Here is a 17,136-nt window from a genome sequence, read left to right on the forward strand (position 1 = left end):
AGGACTTCAATAGGCATTTCTCCAAAGAGGACATACAGAAGGCAAGCAGACATATGAAAAGATGCTCATTGTAACTAATCATCAGAGAAATGCAAACTATAACCACAATGAGATATCACCTCACACTTGTCAGAATGGCTATCATTAATAAATCAAAAAACAAGTGTTGATGAGGATGTGGAGAAAAGGGAACCCTCGTGCACTGTTGGTGGGATTGCAAATTCGTGCAGCCACTGTGGAAAACAGTTTGAAGGTTCCTCAAAATATTAAAAATAAAACTACATTATGGCCTAGCAATTCCACTTATGGATATTTATCCAAAGCCAAAACACTAATTTTCAAAAAGATAGATGCACCCCTATGTTCACTGCAGGACTATTTACAATAGCCAATATATGGAAGCAACCTAAGTGCCCATCACAAGAAAAGTGGATAAAGAAGATGTGGTGCATATATACAATGAAATATTACCTGGCCATAAAAAGAATGAAATCTTACTATTTGCGACAGCATGAATGTGGAGGGTATTATGCTGAGTTAAATAAGTCAGACAGCGATAGACAAATACCGTATGATTTCACTTACATGTGAACTCTAAAGAACAAAATAAAATAGAAACATTCACAAATACAGAGGACAAATTGATGGTTGCTAGATGGATGGGGTGTTGGGGGGCTGTGTGAAAAAGGTGAAGGGACTAAGAAATACAGATTGGTAGTTACAAAATAGTAACGGGATGTAAAGCACAGCACAGGGAATGTAGTCAGTAGTATTGTAATAACCAAGTGTGGTGCCAGGTGGGCGCTAGATCTATCGGGTGACCTCTTTGTAAGTTACATAACTAACCACTATGCTGTATTTCTGAATATAATATTAAAAATATTGAATGTCAACTAATTGAAAAACAAATCCACAATATCAAAAAATAAAAAAATAAATTTAAAAAAACTTACATTTTTAAAATTCTGTTTTTAGAAGCTTTAAAACATTTCCAGATGTGAATTGACCAAGTGTTATTCTTACTTCCTAGGTCAGGGACTCCACTACATTGTTTGAAGAAGGATAAGGTTGACTCTGCTTTGCTTCTTTCCGTATTGAAGTCTCTTCCTCCTTGATCAAGTTTAGTTATATCTTCTTACAGCATATGACGCACAGGTATGTCCTCAGAAAATTTTAACTTGAATAGATTTCTTTCTTTTGCTATTATTTGTTGACTTTGCATAAAAGTAAAATAATTAAATTCAAAAACATCCTGAACTTAGTCATTTTGGGCTTTAGCATTTTCATTTGTAACAGATATATTTGAATATCTTCTGTATATGTGGCACCGTATTTTGGTGTGTGACCTCATTTTTATTTTTTATTTTCTTAAAAGCAGCATTAAATGTTGAGAGTAATGGATGTCATTACTTTTGTAATGGCCCAGTAATGATTACTGCCTTTGAAACCAAGGGTAGTGGCAAGCCCCTGTGCCTCGTCGGGCCTACCTCTGAAATCTCTGTGGCGCTCCCTGCCTCGAATGGTGCCCACCGCCATTAGCGGGCCAGGGCCAGGGGTGCAGGGTGGGGGGAGTGGGGGGCTGCCTTTAGCAGAGCACCTTTTCATAACGTGAATGGTTTGCTCTTGAGCTGTCTTTCTCTAGGAGTTTGAAAACAAACAAAATACCCTGTGTTTTAATCTCTAATTTGTGATTGACTGGCATTTTATATTTGAAATTAAAAACTCTTTAATATGTTAGAACATTAAAATGAATATAAAGTGGGTTTGAAATGTTCGCATCCAAAGTGAGATTTAATTCATCGCTATTTTTGATAAATTCATAAGTATCAAGAAAACTGCTATTTAAAATTTCATTCATAATCACAATATCATTCAATTTTCCCCAGTAGTCTCAATTTTTTTTAGTTTGTTTGAAGCAGGGTCCAAAATGATTACAGTTAGCTAAAATGTCACTTAAATCTCTTAATCAGGTGATCGGTCCTCCCTGTCCTTTTTTTTCTTGCGTTTTCTTTGTTGGAAAATCCAGGCTGATTTTTCTATGGTCAGAGGTTTCCAAACCTCTGACTTTGCCGTTTCTGTTGACTGTGTTCTCCTGCCCCGTATTGCCCTGAAGCGGGTAGGCGGGTCTAGCGGTCCGGCTCTGTGGTTCTGTTCCCGTTCGACTCCGTCGGGCTCGGCCTTTAGCACAGGCGTCGCAGGGGTGCTGCTGCGTGCCCCCCCAGGAGGCACAGCACACATCCACTTGCCGCGTGGCGGCCGGTGCTGCTCCGTGCCTGGACTCAGTCATTCGACGATGAAAATGATGACATTACAAATTTTATCAGTTTTCTGCCTTGATCAAGTGATCTTCTGTAGAGAGAACCCTCCCCTCATTAACTGGTTATCCTAAGGGACGGTTCAAATGAGAGGCAGGATAGATGCCTGATTCTTTCTCTTCAGCCGTTCTCAGTGTGAGACGGTTCCATAGCCGCTCTACAGCAACTGGTGATTATTTTAAGTATCGTTTTAAACTTAAGAATTTAAACACCTGCGATATGTTTTAATTCATTGCAGTTTTGACTCTTGCACATACTAAAACTGTGCCCCTTTTGGCCAACGGAGCCTCTCGAGTGACACCTTCGTCCTTCCGCATGACCCCCTAGTCTTCCTCCCTTGGCTTCTCCTCTGGGGAGATGTTTCACATTCATTCTGTACTTTTTGAGACCAAACCTGGAACTGGCTATTTCTCTAAGCATCTCGGGTCCCCTTTTGCAGCAAATATCTTGAGACCACAACCTGGCACTAGGATATGTGTCGCTACTCAGCTGGTTATTATTTCCAGGCCTTTTTGGTGGATAGCCAGGAAATATGCTTTTTAAGTGAAACTACATCGTGAGTTCATAGTGATGTTTTTATTTCAAATTTAGGATCATACAGTTCTTACTTTGGTTTTGTATGGATCTCTCTTCTCATGCCGAGAACCTTGGTTCTTAACATCGTCATTACTTGTTCTCACCTATGGAATACATGCGATGGTTTGAGTGGCAGCCCTGATATCTTACCCATAGTGCAATCGCTGAGAACAGTTTAAGATTTGCTGCCGTTCTTTTTGTCCTTGGAGTTTATCCCTAGGGATGTTCCACCAAGTTATTATGATTTAAAGTCACTTGATCCAGTCCATCAGTGTGCCATCAGCTTGTTACACTGTTAGATTCATTTATTTTAGTTTTATTTTAAGGAATAGTTTCTTTTTAAATTTTGCGTTACAGGTTTGTAAAACATTTTAATGGATCCAAGTCAAAATAAACGTTTTTAGAAATCTAGCTTCCATTCCCGGTTTCTTTCCTCCTCCATAGGTCACTTTCTATAGTTTTTGATTTACCTTTCTATTTGTGTGTGTGTGTGTGTGTGTGTGTGTGTGTGTGAGAGAGAGAGAGAGAGAGAGAGAGAGAGAGCGAGAGAGAGAGAGAGAGAGAGAACACAGCCCTATTAGGAAACATACAGTACCAGCTTCTCTCCATCTCGTTTTTCACATTTAACAACACATGGGGAGGCTCACGCCATCGCGGTATATAGAGACCCTCCTGCAGCTGCATACTCTTCCAACATATTGAATATATTATGGGAAAAAACTAATTTGAAAAGTATTTTGGCTTTAATCAGTAGGTTTCTCCTGTCCATCAATGTCATCAGTTTTGCTCTTTATCCACTTGCAGGTTTGTCAATAATCCAGGGACTTTGCAGGCACATTGCTTGTCTGGGCCTGGTCTTCCTTTTGTGTAAAATGAGAAGCTTGGGCTAGAAGCTCAGATGGGTTATTTAAGCTGGAAGAGACTGCAGATGAGTTAAACAAATCTGCGAGCATCTCACTGGCAACAGAACATGCACCTGTATCAGGGCAGTGGAGGTGATGAATTTGACAGGTCCTGAGTAATGACTGGATGTCAGAATCGGGGCGAGGTCAGTTCTGCTTGGGCAGCTGGCTAGGTGACGGTGTCGCTCCCTGAAGTGGGAGAAGTTGTTTTGGGGCGGGCGGAGATGGGTCAGATAGGAATGGGAATCACTAAAGGTGACAAATGTTGTGTTGGCCGCGTTGAATACGAGACACCTGTGCAATATGACAGACTGAGGGAAGTGGCCTGGGAGCTCAGAGGGTGGCCGCTCAGAGCTGAGGCTCCCTCGTGCAGATCTGGTGAGCGTGGCCCAGGGAGGGGGCGCGACAGCCCAGCGTGAGTGCGTGGAGGAGAGGCGGATCTAGAGCTGTGTCTGGGAGTGTCCCTAGAGAGATGGAGAAGGAGCAGAGACGAGTACCAGCGAGTTGAAACCCCATGCTTATTCTAAAAGCCAATTTAAATATTGTAATTCACTGCTTAACATGGCCATGGTTTTTCACTCATATTTTCAAGTAAACATGATGCCCGGGGAGCATGAACCTTATCACACAGCTGCAGCTTCTGCCCCTCGCACAGCCTGGGGCCACCAGTCCAGGCCTCAGGGCGGCCTCCACTGGACCTGGCCGCCTGCTCTTTGTCCTTCATTGGTTGTTGCAGGCTGAGCCCCTCCTCCAGCCCTCCGCTTTCTCCCTCCTTCCTGTCCAGATGGCAGGACTCTGGCCCTGGGCCAGGAGAGGCACAGCATCTTTGCGCATAGGCACGGCTGAATGAGTGCTTTTTAAAAATCCTAAATCGCAGGAAGCAACGGATATTGGCAGTGCTGGGCCTCAAATAGTTATTTTTTTTTTAAGGATGTAAGGCCAAGTTTTATACAGTGGTTTATCCAGTTCTTGTCCAGCCGTGTGCCTGCTTCCGTTTGTCTTCCTCCTTCTCTCTCCAGAGCGGGCTTTCCATGTGGTTGCGATCCACCTGTTTGGATGAGATCTCCTCGTCCTTTCCCAGTGGCCAGTTAGCACAGGCCCTGTCCCTCCACAGAGTGTTCGGTGTCATGGAAGGAGCCAGGGTGCTGAGATGTTCGCATAAACACGGATTTATGCAGCTTACCAACAGGCACACCTGTCTGCGCGCGGTTTCCTGCCTTCTCCCTTATGCTGGCATCCCTTGGATGAGGCTTCACTTCCCTGCTGAGCGTGATGTCAGGTTGTTTTTCCTCGTCTGTGTGGTGGTTAGCACTTTCTTGCTGGCAGGAGCCATTTTCTTTGTTTATCCGATGCTTCCCTTTTTTGGTTTTCCCCGGGCTTTCCAGTGCTTGGAACACCCTTTTGTCAGCAGATATACTTTTGTTTCCAGTTTCCAGTTTCCCAAGTAAGAAGTAGCTCAGCTGAAATCACAGAAACGGAGACTGGAAGCCTTCGCAGTCCTGGAGCCGTAGGGGAAAGCGGAGGGAACCGGTCCAGCTCGCTGCTGTGTGTCTAAGTGCAGAGGCGCCTCCGCGGCGAGAGGGGCTTCCTCAGGGTCTGACCAGAAACAAAAATTTTATTAAATGGTTTTCTCAAATGGGGATTCTGTTTCATTTGGGTAAAAATATGGCCTCAAAATACAATAAATTCATGCCTAGACATGTAGCAAACAGTAAATAATGTAATGAGAGTAATTCTTCTCAAAGGAAACTGCAGAATCAAAGGTCTAGAACCGAGAATGCCAGATGCCGAGGCAGGCAGGCCTGGTCCCTGGCGCGGGCCCAGGACGCCAGCCCCAAGGCCACTGCTTCCTGGCAGTTGCTACTCTGGCCCCTTCTGAGGTCCTTGGAGGGCACTGGCTCGCGCGCCATGTTTTTAGTCACGTGCTTTTCCTTCTCTGTAGTGTCCCTTGCGCTCTCTTCACTTAGTGTATCTGTTGTCGCTGTGCAGCAAACGTTTGTCTTTATGTGTGTTCTGCTGCACCCTCTTCCCGAACCTGACGCCGACATGAGGATAGGAAGGTGAGGCTTTCGGGGTGGCCCCCGGTCTCCGTCACTCGCATGGTCCGGTGTGCCAGGCAGAGGGTGCTGTAACCTCCGAGCTGCTTCCCCAAACCAGCCCGTTAGATACGAGTCCACGGGCCCCTCATCGTCGCGTCCTCTGCCATCTCTTTAACGCTTTTGACTGAGCTTGCGTAACTTTTCTTCCACCAACACAATAATTGTCATAAATATTATAGAATTTCATTAACTTACAGTTGCCCCATCTAAACTTTAAGGGAGATTTAACAAATTTTATGCCCATGTATAAGCAAGTGAAATAAAGGTATTTATATTTAACTCAGAAAATCTAGTCAAAGGTTCCCACAGTCCCCCATTTGGAAGGTTCCAGAGATGCGGCTTTACTCCTTTCCGGCTACTTCCGTAGCCGGCCCACACGGGGCACTCAGCCTCCCGGCCCACCCACGGCACAGTGTGGACGAACAGAGTCGCAGGTTCGAAATTACCATCACAGATGTTTTAGAAAAATCTAACATTTTAATTTTATAAGTTTGTTTTAGAGAATTATAATAAGAACTGGGGAACTTCCTTTTTAATAGTGGTTTTTAGTTTAGGACCTGGCGACCGTGGTCCTGGCCTTTGCGACTGTGTTTTCAGCAGACGCCGTTGCTCTAGCCTGGGGTGGACGGATGGCTGGCGCCAGCGAGTCCGCATTTACCGTCTGCACTGGCGCTCGGTGTGGTCTGTGTTCGATGCTGGCAGCTGTCCTTTGGCCACTTATTTCTCCTTATTTCTCTGCATTTAATTTAAAACATTTCCTTGAGCTTAGTTTTTCACTGCCTTCCGATATCTTTACTCCTCTCCACTTTTAATTTTTCTATTAAAATACATACAAGTATTTGAAATTCCTTGAATCTAAATATAAACAGAATCGTATCATATCCGATTGCAGCATGCTAGCCATTTTCTAATGTTGTTGTTTTTGCTGCTGTTTTTCCTCTGGGGTTAGTGAGGGGTGGTTATTAGGCTACGTGTGATGAAGAGAGATTAAGGTGTTTAAGCTTCTTAGACTTTATTTTTTATTGAAATGTTTTTTTATATTTTTTATTAAGAAACAGTCATTTAAACCTTTTAAAGGTACTAGTCAGTGGTTTTTAGTACATTCACAGTGTTATGCAAGTATCACCACTAATTCCAGAACATTTTCATCATCCTCAAAGAAACCACACACTAAGAAGGCACTGTCCATTACTCACCCCTCCCCCGGCCCCCGGCGCCCACCGATCTACTTTCTGTCTCTGTGGATTCGCCTGTTTTGGACATTTCATATAAATGGAATCATACAACATATGACCTTTCCTTTCTGACTTTTATCACGTAACATAATGTTCATGGTGTAGCACGTTTTAGTACTTCAGTCCTTTTTATGGCTGAATATAGTGTACTGTGCATTGACTCCATTTTGTTTATCTTGCCTTCTCTCGATGGACATTTGGTTGTTCATGCTTTTGGTTATGAATATTGCTGCTATGAACGTTCCTGTACAAGTCTTCGTATAAACATATGTTTTCAATTCTCTCATGTATATAGGAGTAGAATTGCTGGGTCGTATGGTAATTCTATATTTAACTTTTTGAGGACCAGCCAAACTGTTTTCCACAGTGACTGTACCATTTCACATTTCCACCAGTTATGTGTTAGAGTTCCTATCTCTGTACATCCTCTCCAATACTTGTTTCTTTACCTTTTTTTTTTTTTTTTTTTAATTGTAGCCATCCTGGTGGGTACGAAGTGGAAACTCATGTGGTTTTGACTTTATTTTCTTAATGACGAAGGATGCAGAAGATCTTTTCATGTGCTTGTTGGCTGTTTCTGTATCTTCGGAGGAACGTTTATTCAGATTCTTTGCCCATTCTTTAATTGGGCGGTTTGTCTCTTTGTTGCTGAGTTGTAAGAGTTTATATATTCTGGATACTAGTCCCTTGTAAGATGAGTGATTTGCAGATATTTTCTCTCATTTTGTTGTCTTTTCACATTCACGATAATGTCCTTTTATATACAAAAATTTTTAAATTTGGTGAAGTCCAATTTGTGTTTTTTTCTTTTGTTGATTGTGCTGTTGGTGTCACATCTGAGAATCCTTTGCCAATTCAAAGTCATGGGTATACCCCTGGTTTTTCTAAGAGTTTTATGGTGTTAGCTCATATATTTTAGTAGTTGATCGGTTTTGAGTTAGTGTGTATGGAGTGAGGTGAGTGTGCAAGTTCATTCTTCGGCCTGTTTTTACCCAGTCGTCCCAGAGACTGGTCTTTCCTACTAAATGATCTTGGCATCCTTGTCGAAAATCATTTGGCCGTAGAGTATGGGCTTCTATCTGGACTCTCGATTCTGTTCCATTGGTCTCTATGTCTAATCTTATGCCAGTGTTAAACTGTTCTGATTACTGTAATTTCGTAGTAAGTTTTGAACTGTTTTGACTCTGGGGTTTCTTTCAATTCTGTATGAATTTCAAGATCAGATTTTTCATTTCTATAAAAGAATAAAGGCCATTGAAATTTTGGTGGGTATTGTCATACTGAATCTGTAGATTGCTTTGGGTGTTAGAGTTCTCCAGAGGAACAAAACCAATTTGTGTGTGTGTGCGTGCGTGTGCGTGCGTGTGTGCATGTGTGTGTGTGTGGAAAGCGATGTATTACAAGGAATGGCTCTCACACAGTTATGGAGGCAAGCAAGGCCCAACATCTGTAGGGTGAGTTGGCGAGCTGGAGAACTGGGAGAGCCAGTGACTTAGCTCCAGACTGCGTCCGAAGGCCTGAAACCAGGAGAGCCAATGGTTTAGTTTCTGTCCAAAGCCCAGTGGGCTCGAGATCCAGAAAGAGCCGATATTTCAGTTCAAGCCCGAAGACAGGAAAGAGTCGGTGTCTCAGTTCGAAGGCAGTCAGGCAGGAAGAATCTCCTCGTTGGGGGGTCTACCCTTTTGTTCTGTACGTCTTTCACTGATCGGACAAGGCCCAGCCACATTGCTCTATTCAGCCTCCCAATTTAAATGTTGCTCTCATCCAACATCCTCACAGACACACCCAGAATAATGTTCGACCAATCTCTAGACACCCCATGGTCCTGCCCATGCGACACATAAAATTAACCATCACAAGTAGTGTTGCCTTTGTAACAATATTTAGTCTTCCAATCCACGTACGTAGGTTTCTTTTGGACCAAACCAATGTCTTATCATTTAGTTGTGTCTCCTTTCATTTCTTTTCAGCAATTGTTTTATAGCTTTCAGTGAATAAATCTTTGGTTAAATTTATGCCTAGGTATTTTATTCTTTTGGATGCTATTGTAAGTGGAACTGTTTTTAAATGTCCTTTTCAGATTGTTTATTGCTGGAGTATGGAAACTCAGCGGGTGTTTCTGTGTTCTTACACCCTGCAACTTTGATGAATTCATTTATTAACTCTACTTGTGTTTCTTGTAAATCATTTGGGGTTTTTTATACTTAAGATCATGTTATCTGTGAATATAGTTTTACTTCCTCCTCATTTGGATGCCTTTTATTTCCTTTTCTTGGCTAATTGGTCTGTTAGAACTTCCAGTATGATGGTTAACATCAGCAGTGAAAGCATGTATCCTTTCTTTCCTTCTTCCTGATCTTTAAAGGTAAAGCCTTCGGACTTCACCATTAAGCGGGATTTTCATAGGTATCCTTTATCACGTTGAGGCAATTCTCTTTTATTCCTTGTTTTCTGAGGGTTTTTATGATGAAGCTGTTGGATTTTTGTCAGATGCTTTTTCTAGATCAATTGAGATCATCGTGTGTTTTTCCCCCTTATTCTATTAATGTGGTATATTACATTGATTTTTAAAAAAAATATCGAACCACCCTTGCCTTTCTGGGATAAATACCACTTGGTCGTGATATATAACACCTTTAATATGCTGTTGGCTTCAGTTTCTTAGTATTTTGTTGAGAGTCGTCTTCATTTTCGAACGATAGTTTTGCTGAATATAGGATTCTTAGTCGATTTTTTCCTCTCCGCCTTTTGAATGTCATCCCATTGTCGCCTGTCCTCCATGTTTTCTGCTGCAATATCAGCTGTTCCTCTTACGGAGGAAATTCTTGTGGAGCTGTTCTTGCTGCTTTCCGAATTCTTTGTCTTTCATCAGTTCAATTATAATTTGCATCAGTGTGGATCTCTTGGAGTTTATCCTACATGGAATTTGTTGAGTTTCCTGGATGTGCAGATTAGTATTTTTTATCACATATGGAAAGTTTTTGTCCATTATGTCTTCAAATATTCTTTTTATTTCTTTCTCTCCTTCCTCTTCTTTCTAGGACTCCCCAAATATTTATGTTGGCATGATTGATAGTGCCCCCCAGGTTTTTGAGGCTCTATTTCATTTTTCTTTATTATTTTTTCCTTCAGTACTTAGACTGAATAAACTCAATTAACCTGTTTTCAAGGTATCTAATTCTTTCTTCTGCCTGCTCACTTCTGACATTGAATTCCTCTAGTGAATTTTGCATTTCATTTGTTGTTCTTTTCAATTCCAGAATTTCTATTTGATTCTTTTAAAACATTATTGGTATTCTCTTCATGGTTCTGATGGCTTCCAATTTTTGGACATGGTTTTCTTTATCGCTATGAACACATAGAATAGCTGATTTAAAGTCTTTATAAGTCAAGCATCTAGGTTTTCTTCTGAACGGTTTCTGTTACTTGCTCTTTTCCTGAGTATAGCCTGTGCTTCCTTGTTTCTTTGCATATCTTATAATTTTTTATTAAAAATTGGACATTTTGAATATTATAATATGGGCAACTTGGAAATGATATTCTCCCCACTCCTCAAGATTTGTTGTCACTATTTGTTACAGTTGTCATTTGTGTAATGACTTTCGAGATAATTTTGTAAAGTTTGTATCTTTATCATGTGCGGTACTGAAGTCTATTCCATTAGTGTGGTAGTCAGCTGGCAATTGGTTAGAGATGCCTTTAGGTGCTTGGAACCAATATCATCTCCCAGCCTTTCAGACCAGGTCCGTGTGAGTATTGAGGTGTGCCTTCAACACGGCCCGGCAGCCGGCAGCTCTGCCTTAGCGCTGACTTCCTGTGTGTTCAGAAGCTGCAGGTCAGCCAGCGGTGAGACCTTCGGGCCTTGTCAGGTCCTTCCTGAGCGTGCACATGGCCCTGACCATCTGTGTGGTCCTCTAGATTTCCACAAATGTGTTGGAGCTTTTCAGAACCCTTACCTCCCAGCCTTTGGTTAGTCCATTGTTGACCTCAACTCTGTTGATTGCTCTTGGCAGTGGCAACTAACCCATTTGCCTGAAAATATCTTCAGTAAGTGCCCCCGCCAGTAGCCACCTCAGCACTGGGACATTTCTGAGTTTGATGAGGTAAAGCAAGCCCCTTCTATGGAGCACCCAGATAAGTCAAAACAAACCACCAAAATTCTTTGCACATGAGTCTTTTCTGCTCCCCACATTTACCCCACCAAGCGTCTGTGCCAGGGTTGCAGGCTGTTTTCCTCCAGGACACTGCCTCTTGGGGGATGGGGCCATGGTAAGGCCATCGGCCACTGAGCTTGCTGTTTTTCACTGAAATAAGACAGTTTCTCCTGATGAAGGTCCTCTGATTGCTGCAACTTTTGGTAACTTTCTCCAATTACAAAAAAGTTGTTTCTGACAGACTTTGCCAGTTTTTCTTGCTTTTGTTGAAGGATGGACTTTTAGGGTTCCTTACGCATTTCATGGAAAGAAAACTACAAGTGGCCCATAAGCGCATGAAAAGATGCTAAATCTCTTTATCAGAGTGAGAATAAAAGACCCTATTGTACCTAGTAGGTTGGTGGAAATTAAGATTTCTGATTATGCCCAGTATTGGTGAAGATGTGCATTAACAGAAACTTGGATGCTGCTTTGCTCTGGAGAGCGGTTTGGCCGTAGCTGGCAGATTGGCCGTGCGCGCCACCCGCAGACCAGCAGCTCGTCTGCACACTGGTGTGGACTCCAAGGTGGGGCTGGCAGACTCTTCCCGCAGAGGGCGAGATGGCAAACACTCTAGGCTTTGTGGACCACATGTGGTTTTGTCCTACAGTTGCCTGTGTTTCATTTGTTTGTTCAATAGAAAAAGTATTCTTAGCTCAAGAACCTAACAAAACCAGGCTACTGGCCAGCTTTGACCCACAGGCTCCACAGGCTCTAGTTTGCTAAACAGCAGTCCCCTGATCTTGAGTACATACCCTAGAGAAACTTACACAAGGGCCCCAGAACAGATGGGCCAGAGTGTGCCGAGCAGACTGTTCATAACAGCAAAACCTGGAAACAGTGCGATAAAGTGGATACCAATGTCGTGGGGTGTTATACAGCAGGGAAAAGGAGCGACGTTTATCAGCTACACACAGCAGACACAGATGGGTGTTTATAATTGCTGACAGCAGAGGACTTACACGCGCTGTGATACCACTTTTATGATTTTAAAAAGGGGCAAAAATACATTGCTTAAGAAGAAAAATGTATACAGTAGCAAGAGAATTATAAATACAAAGTTCAGGCTGATGTCCTTGTGGAGAGGCGGGGGATGACGGAGGAAGGAACACAGATACGTGTTCGCTGGGTGGTGTGTCCTGGGGTCGTTTTCTTTCTTGTATTCATACCCTGCATGTCTATTGCACATAGTCTTTTGTGTTACCTAGTGCATTTTTTTGAAAGGCAAGGAAGGGTCCAGCAGGGGAGGTCTTAGAATCCCCCAGCCCCACCCTCACCCACCCCGGCCTCCCTGAAGTGGTGCTGCGTGTCCCCTACAGCGCTGTGAGGAGAACGCCCAGGACCGGAGCCACCTCCGTCCTGTAACGGCAGTGGCGTCGCTGAGACGAGTGCACAGAGGGTCTGGGGACCCGGGCCGGAGACCGGGCGGCCGCAAATGGAAGGGCGCACTTCCGGGTGGTCAGCTCTGTTGCACTGACCTGCGTGTCCACCCTCACGCCAGAACACAGTGTCTCGATTGATTCGTAATAAGTTTTGAAATGAAGAGGTGTGAGTCCTCCAACTTTTTTTCCTTTTTCAAGATTGTTTTGTCCTTTCTGGGTCCCTTGCATTTCCATATACATTTTAGCTTATTAATTTCTGTTTTTAAAAAAAGCTGGGATTTTAACAGGTTCAGATGAGTCCGTGGGTCAGTTTGAGTAGTGTTGCCATGTTAAGTTCTCCAATCCATGAACACGAGATGTTTTTCCATTTGTTCAGACCTTTCCTGCCTTTCAACAGTGTTTCCTAGTTTTCAGTATACACATCTTACCCTCCTTTGGTTGGTGCCACGTCCAGCGAGTGGTAAATCCGGCCACATCCAGCGCGACCCTGGAAAATCAACCTGAGTGGGAACGGCGAGAGACTGAGGACAGAGAGCTGGGATCAGGAGGCCCACGGCCCGCTGATGCTGGAGCAGTGGCCCAGTTTTACATTTGCAAGCTGCTTTCATACAAGAGCAGGCGGTGGCTAAAATGAGATTATCCCCACCCAGCCTGCACACCCTGCTATAATCCTTCGTGTTTTGCATTTCCGTCCACACCACATTGTTCTCTGATCAGTTCGTACTTCCTCATTCTTAAGAGGTTCATAGAGGTGAGGCAACCCCTGGTTGACCTCACAGATTGCGAGGACCTTGTCAGCTTGCAGCCCGTTCTCCACAGGCTAGTTACACTTATTCCTAGATATTTCATCCTTTTTGATGTTATTATAAACGGGTTGTTTTCTTAACTTCATTTTTGGGTTGTTCATTGCTAGTGTACAGAAATACAATTGATTTTTATATATCGATCTTGTATTCTGCAACTTTGCCGAGCAAGTTTATTCAGCTAATTTGCAGTTGATTCTTTTGTATATTCTATATGCATGATTATGTCATCTGAAAATAGAAATTGTTTTACTTCTTCCTTTCCAATCTGGATGCCTTTTATTTCTTTTTCTTGCTTAATTGCTGAGGAGGGGCATTTCGAAGAAAGGATTGGAGCCCTAAGGTAAAGAAACAGCCCAATTCTTGTCAAGCTTCTTGACCTCAGTTGGCAGAAGGACATCTCTTCTGTGTGTTTAGTGCTGCGGAGTTAGCAGAGGGAGCCCATGTAGGATATCTCAGGGACGCCCGATAGTGCTCTGAGAGTGACAGGCAGTTCCGCTTTTCACATGAAAAGGAAAACTGAGGCTCAGAGGATAAATGCTGGGCCCGAGGATCCGCCCCCTCCCACAGCCCCAGGCACAGGCTCCCTCACGGCCACCCAACAGGGCTGTGTCTGCTGCCGCCTCTCAGAACGAGCACCACAGCATCACACTGCAGCCCAGGGCAGGAGGCCTGACCTCCCTCCTGCAGAGGTGACAGCTTCCTCTTCTGAAGATCCACAGCCCTTGTGACTCCCAGAGGTCATTTCTCACGTCTGTTGCTTGTTTCAGATGTTGACCCTGGGCACTTGTGCCCCTCACCACTCCCTCAGAGCTATCTAAGGGCAGGGACAGTCTCCTTCATGCTTGTGTCCCCTGATGTGTAAGGCACAGAGCTGTGTATGCTGTAGGTGCCCTGTGTATTTGTTGAAATAAAATGCAGTTGGTTTGGCAAACCTTTGCCGAGTCGCTCACCGGGGGAAGGGTTCTCCCACGCGTGGAGAACGGCGAAGGGTGCCCTTGTCATTCCAGGCTGCGCCTGCTGCCCGCCCCATGGGAGACAGGCACCTGCAGGACAGCCTCGACATCTGCACACCAGCGTGGCCAACAGCATTCTCCAACAACACTGCCAAGGCCCAAGGGAAGCAGGAAGCACAGTGCTTGAGTGAAACGGGCTGTCGTCCTCTAAAATAATATTTGTTTGATAGTTTACTAACCATCGGAAGAAATTTATAGTACGCAACCTCTCAGAAGGCAGTTTGGCAATGATTATGTTTTGTGCACGTCATCTTTGGCCCAGAAATTCTGGTGCCCTGTGCTTGCCTAAATGTACAAAGATACGTGTTCAGATTGTCCATAACTGCAAAGTGCTAGAGCCAACCTAAGCCTCCGTTTTTGTATACGTTACGGGGAGCCACGCACTAGGGTGCTCTGCAGCCCCTCAAAATAATGACATGGGTCTTTTTACGCTGATACGGGAAAGTGCCTAGGATACACTCTCGCATGTGTGACACAGGTTGTGTGCAGGTTGAGTGTCTGTTAACCCAGAAAATGTGTATTGAGAACCTTCGACCTGTTAGGCACCATTCTAGGTACCTGGGGTTTGTCAGTGAACAAAAGGATCAAAATCCATGCCAGCGGGAGCTTACGTTCTACCCAAGAGAGAGGCCATATAAATCTGGCATGCAGTCCCAGGGGGGAAGTGCCACGGGGAGAGGCGCAGAGAGGGCAGAGGTGGTCGTGTGAGCGGGCTGGCCAGGGGGGGCATCCCCGAGGAGGTGGGAGGTGCGTTCGCGGAGGGCAGCAGGCCGGCCCCCGCCGCCCGGTGCCGTCTGTCAGCCAGGATTGGCCCCGGCGCCCTCCACTCAGCATCTCAACGGGCAGGATTCTGATCAACAGGTTTGTGAGTGAAGGGTGGCTGGCTTTTCAGGGTCATTGTGAAAACTGCATTTTTGGTTTCACAAGTAGACATTTCGCAGGAGGCTCCCACACTTTGCCACAGTAATGTTCTTTTTTATTAAAACTAAGTTCAGCTAGCACATCTGTTTATTTATCTATCAAATAAGTTGCTGGCATTCATCCTTATACATCCCTGGGCATGAACCTTCATTCTTTCGGCCTCAGAAAGAGGCAGGCAGTCAGCGTGAGGAATGAGTTTGGAGAGAGCGGCCTGCGCACCCAGCCGCCGCGGGCACCTTGTGCTGGGCAGCTGACCCGGGCACACAGCCGTGCCCAGCACCGGCTCCTGGGGCAAGAAGGGTGGGGCATGGGGGTGGATCCACACGGAGAATCTGGCCCGCATTTTTGTAAGGAGCAGAAATAAATGGGTTGAGCAAGACCACAGTGTAGTTTTGAGAGACCCAGTGAGTTTTGAAGAAAGTCCCTCTGTAGGTTCACCAGATGTGCACTGCGTGCCTCGGCTGGCAGAGCTGCTCAGGCTGGGCCTTTTGTAGCTTGTGTCTAGGAACTGCTCACTTTGTCCATTGGTGGGACCAGCCACCTGCACACTTGTCACCACGTGCAGTAGGAGAACCTGCCCCGATAGGTGCAGGAGACTCATCCAGTCCTGGTGTCCCCTCCGCCAGCTCTGTCACTGAGCATGAGAGTGCCTGGAGGTCCACAGCAGGCCCACCCCAAAGCTTTGCAGGGTTTGCGTAGCGCGGCAGGGGGTGGGCGCTGGGCACACGCTCATGGGATTGCACCGTGAAGTGTAGCGGGAGTCTGTAGACACTGTCACACAGTAAGTGCTCTTGTCAGAATGAGATGCCATCACCGTGGACAGGCCACCTGAGTCACATCATCTAGACTGTCACCCAGCACTGAGGTTAACAAGTAAAGTTGGTTGAGAATGGCTGTTGCTTCAGCCAAAACATCGGAATGATGCATAGAATTTGAAGTCATGGCAAGCAAAGTATTATCTGTATTTTAAAGAGCCTTAAAAATACAATCGATGCCTTTTAGAGAGTTTTTTAAATAGCAATGTGAGTGTAGTGCTTCGGTCAAGTGGAAAGAAGGGAGGACATTTGGCACTCGCTCCGGTTGCTCACCGACGTCAGGACGCTTTTCGTGTTACTCAGACCTAGAGAGGACACTCTCTTGGGCACTTCCGCTTTTCCAGAGCTGTTTGTTTCCTTGTGTGGGACAACATGATAGCATTTTACTTATCTACTGTTGCTTTTTTCCAGCAGAATTTCTCCTTCTTAGAATGGAGCCGAGTAAAAAGATGGACTCTGCTGGCTCGCTGCAGACCAACCCGCCGCTCAAGCCGCACCCTGACCGCAGCTCCGGGCCCTCGGTCTTCGTCCCCGAGCAGGGAGGTTACAAAGAAAGGTTTGTGAAGGCCGTGGAGGACAAGTACAAGTGCGAGAAGTGCCGCCTGGTGCTGTGCAACCCGAAGCAGACGGAGTGCGGACACCGGTTCTGTGAGACCTGCATGGCCGCCGTGCTGAGGTGGGCGCCCTGCGCGTCCGGCCGCCCCAGCCTCGCTCTCCTCTAAAAAATAAGCTCTGAAGGGTCAGAGCTCCACGGAAACCCAAATGAATTCTCGCCAGCCTGTGAATCATTTAGGGTAGCCGGTAGGACCCATGCCGGGTTTATGGGGCCTCTGCCCTGGGCCCGAACCGCCCCGCCCCACAGACTCTGTTCCCTCCCCC

General features: G+C 45.1%; 1 protein-coding gene across 1 annotated transcript in view; it reads left to right on the forward strand.

Annotated features, from left to right (window-relative positions):
- Positions 1-17,136, forward strand: part of TRAF3 (TNF receptor associated factor 3) — a 62,117-nt gene that overhangs the window by 19,624 nt on the left and 25,357 nt on the right. The window contains exons 2-3 of the mRNA XM_006925590.3: positions 1,031-1,155; positions 16,672-16,933. Of these exons, the coding sequence (XP_006925652.1) occupies positions 16,689-16,933 (245 nt within the window). The 5' untranslated portion in view covers positions 1,031-1,155; positions 16,672-16,688. The remainder of the gene's footprint in view (positions 1-1,030; positions 1,156-16,671; positions 16,934-17,136) is intronic.

The sequence above is a fragment of the Pteropus alecto genome, unplaced genomic scaffold (assembly GCF_000325575.1).
Source record: "Pteropus alecto unplaced genomic scaffold, ASM32557v1 scaffold8, whole genome shotgun sequence".
NCBI lineage: Eukaryota > Metazoa > Chordata > Mammalia > Chiroptera > Pteropodidae > Pteropus > Pteropus alecto.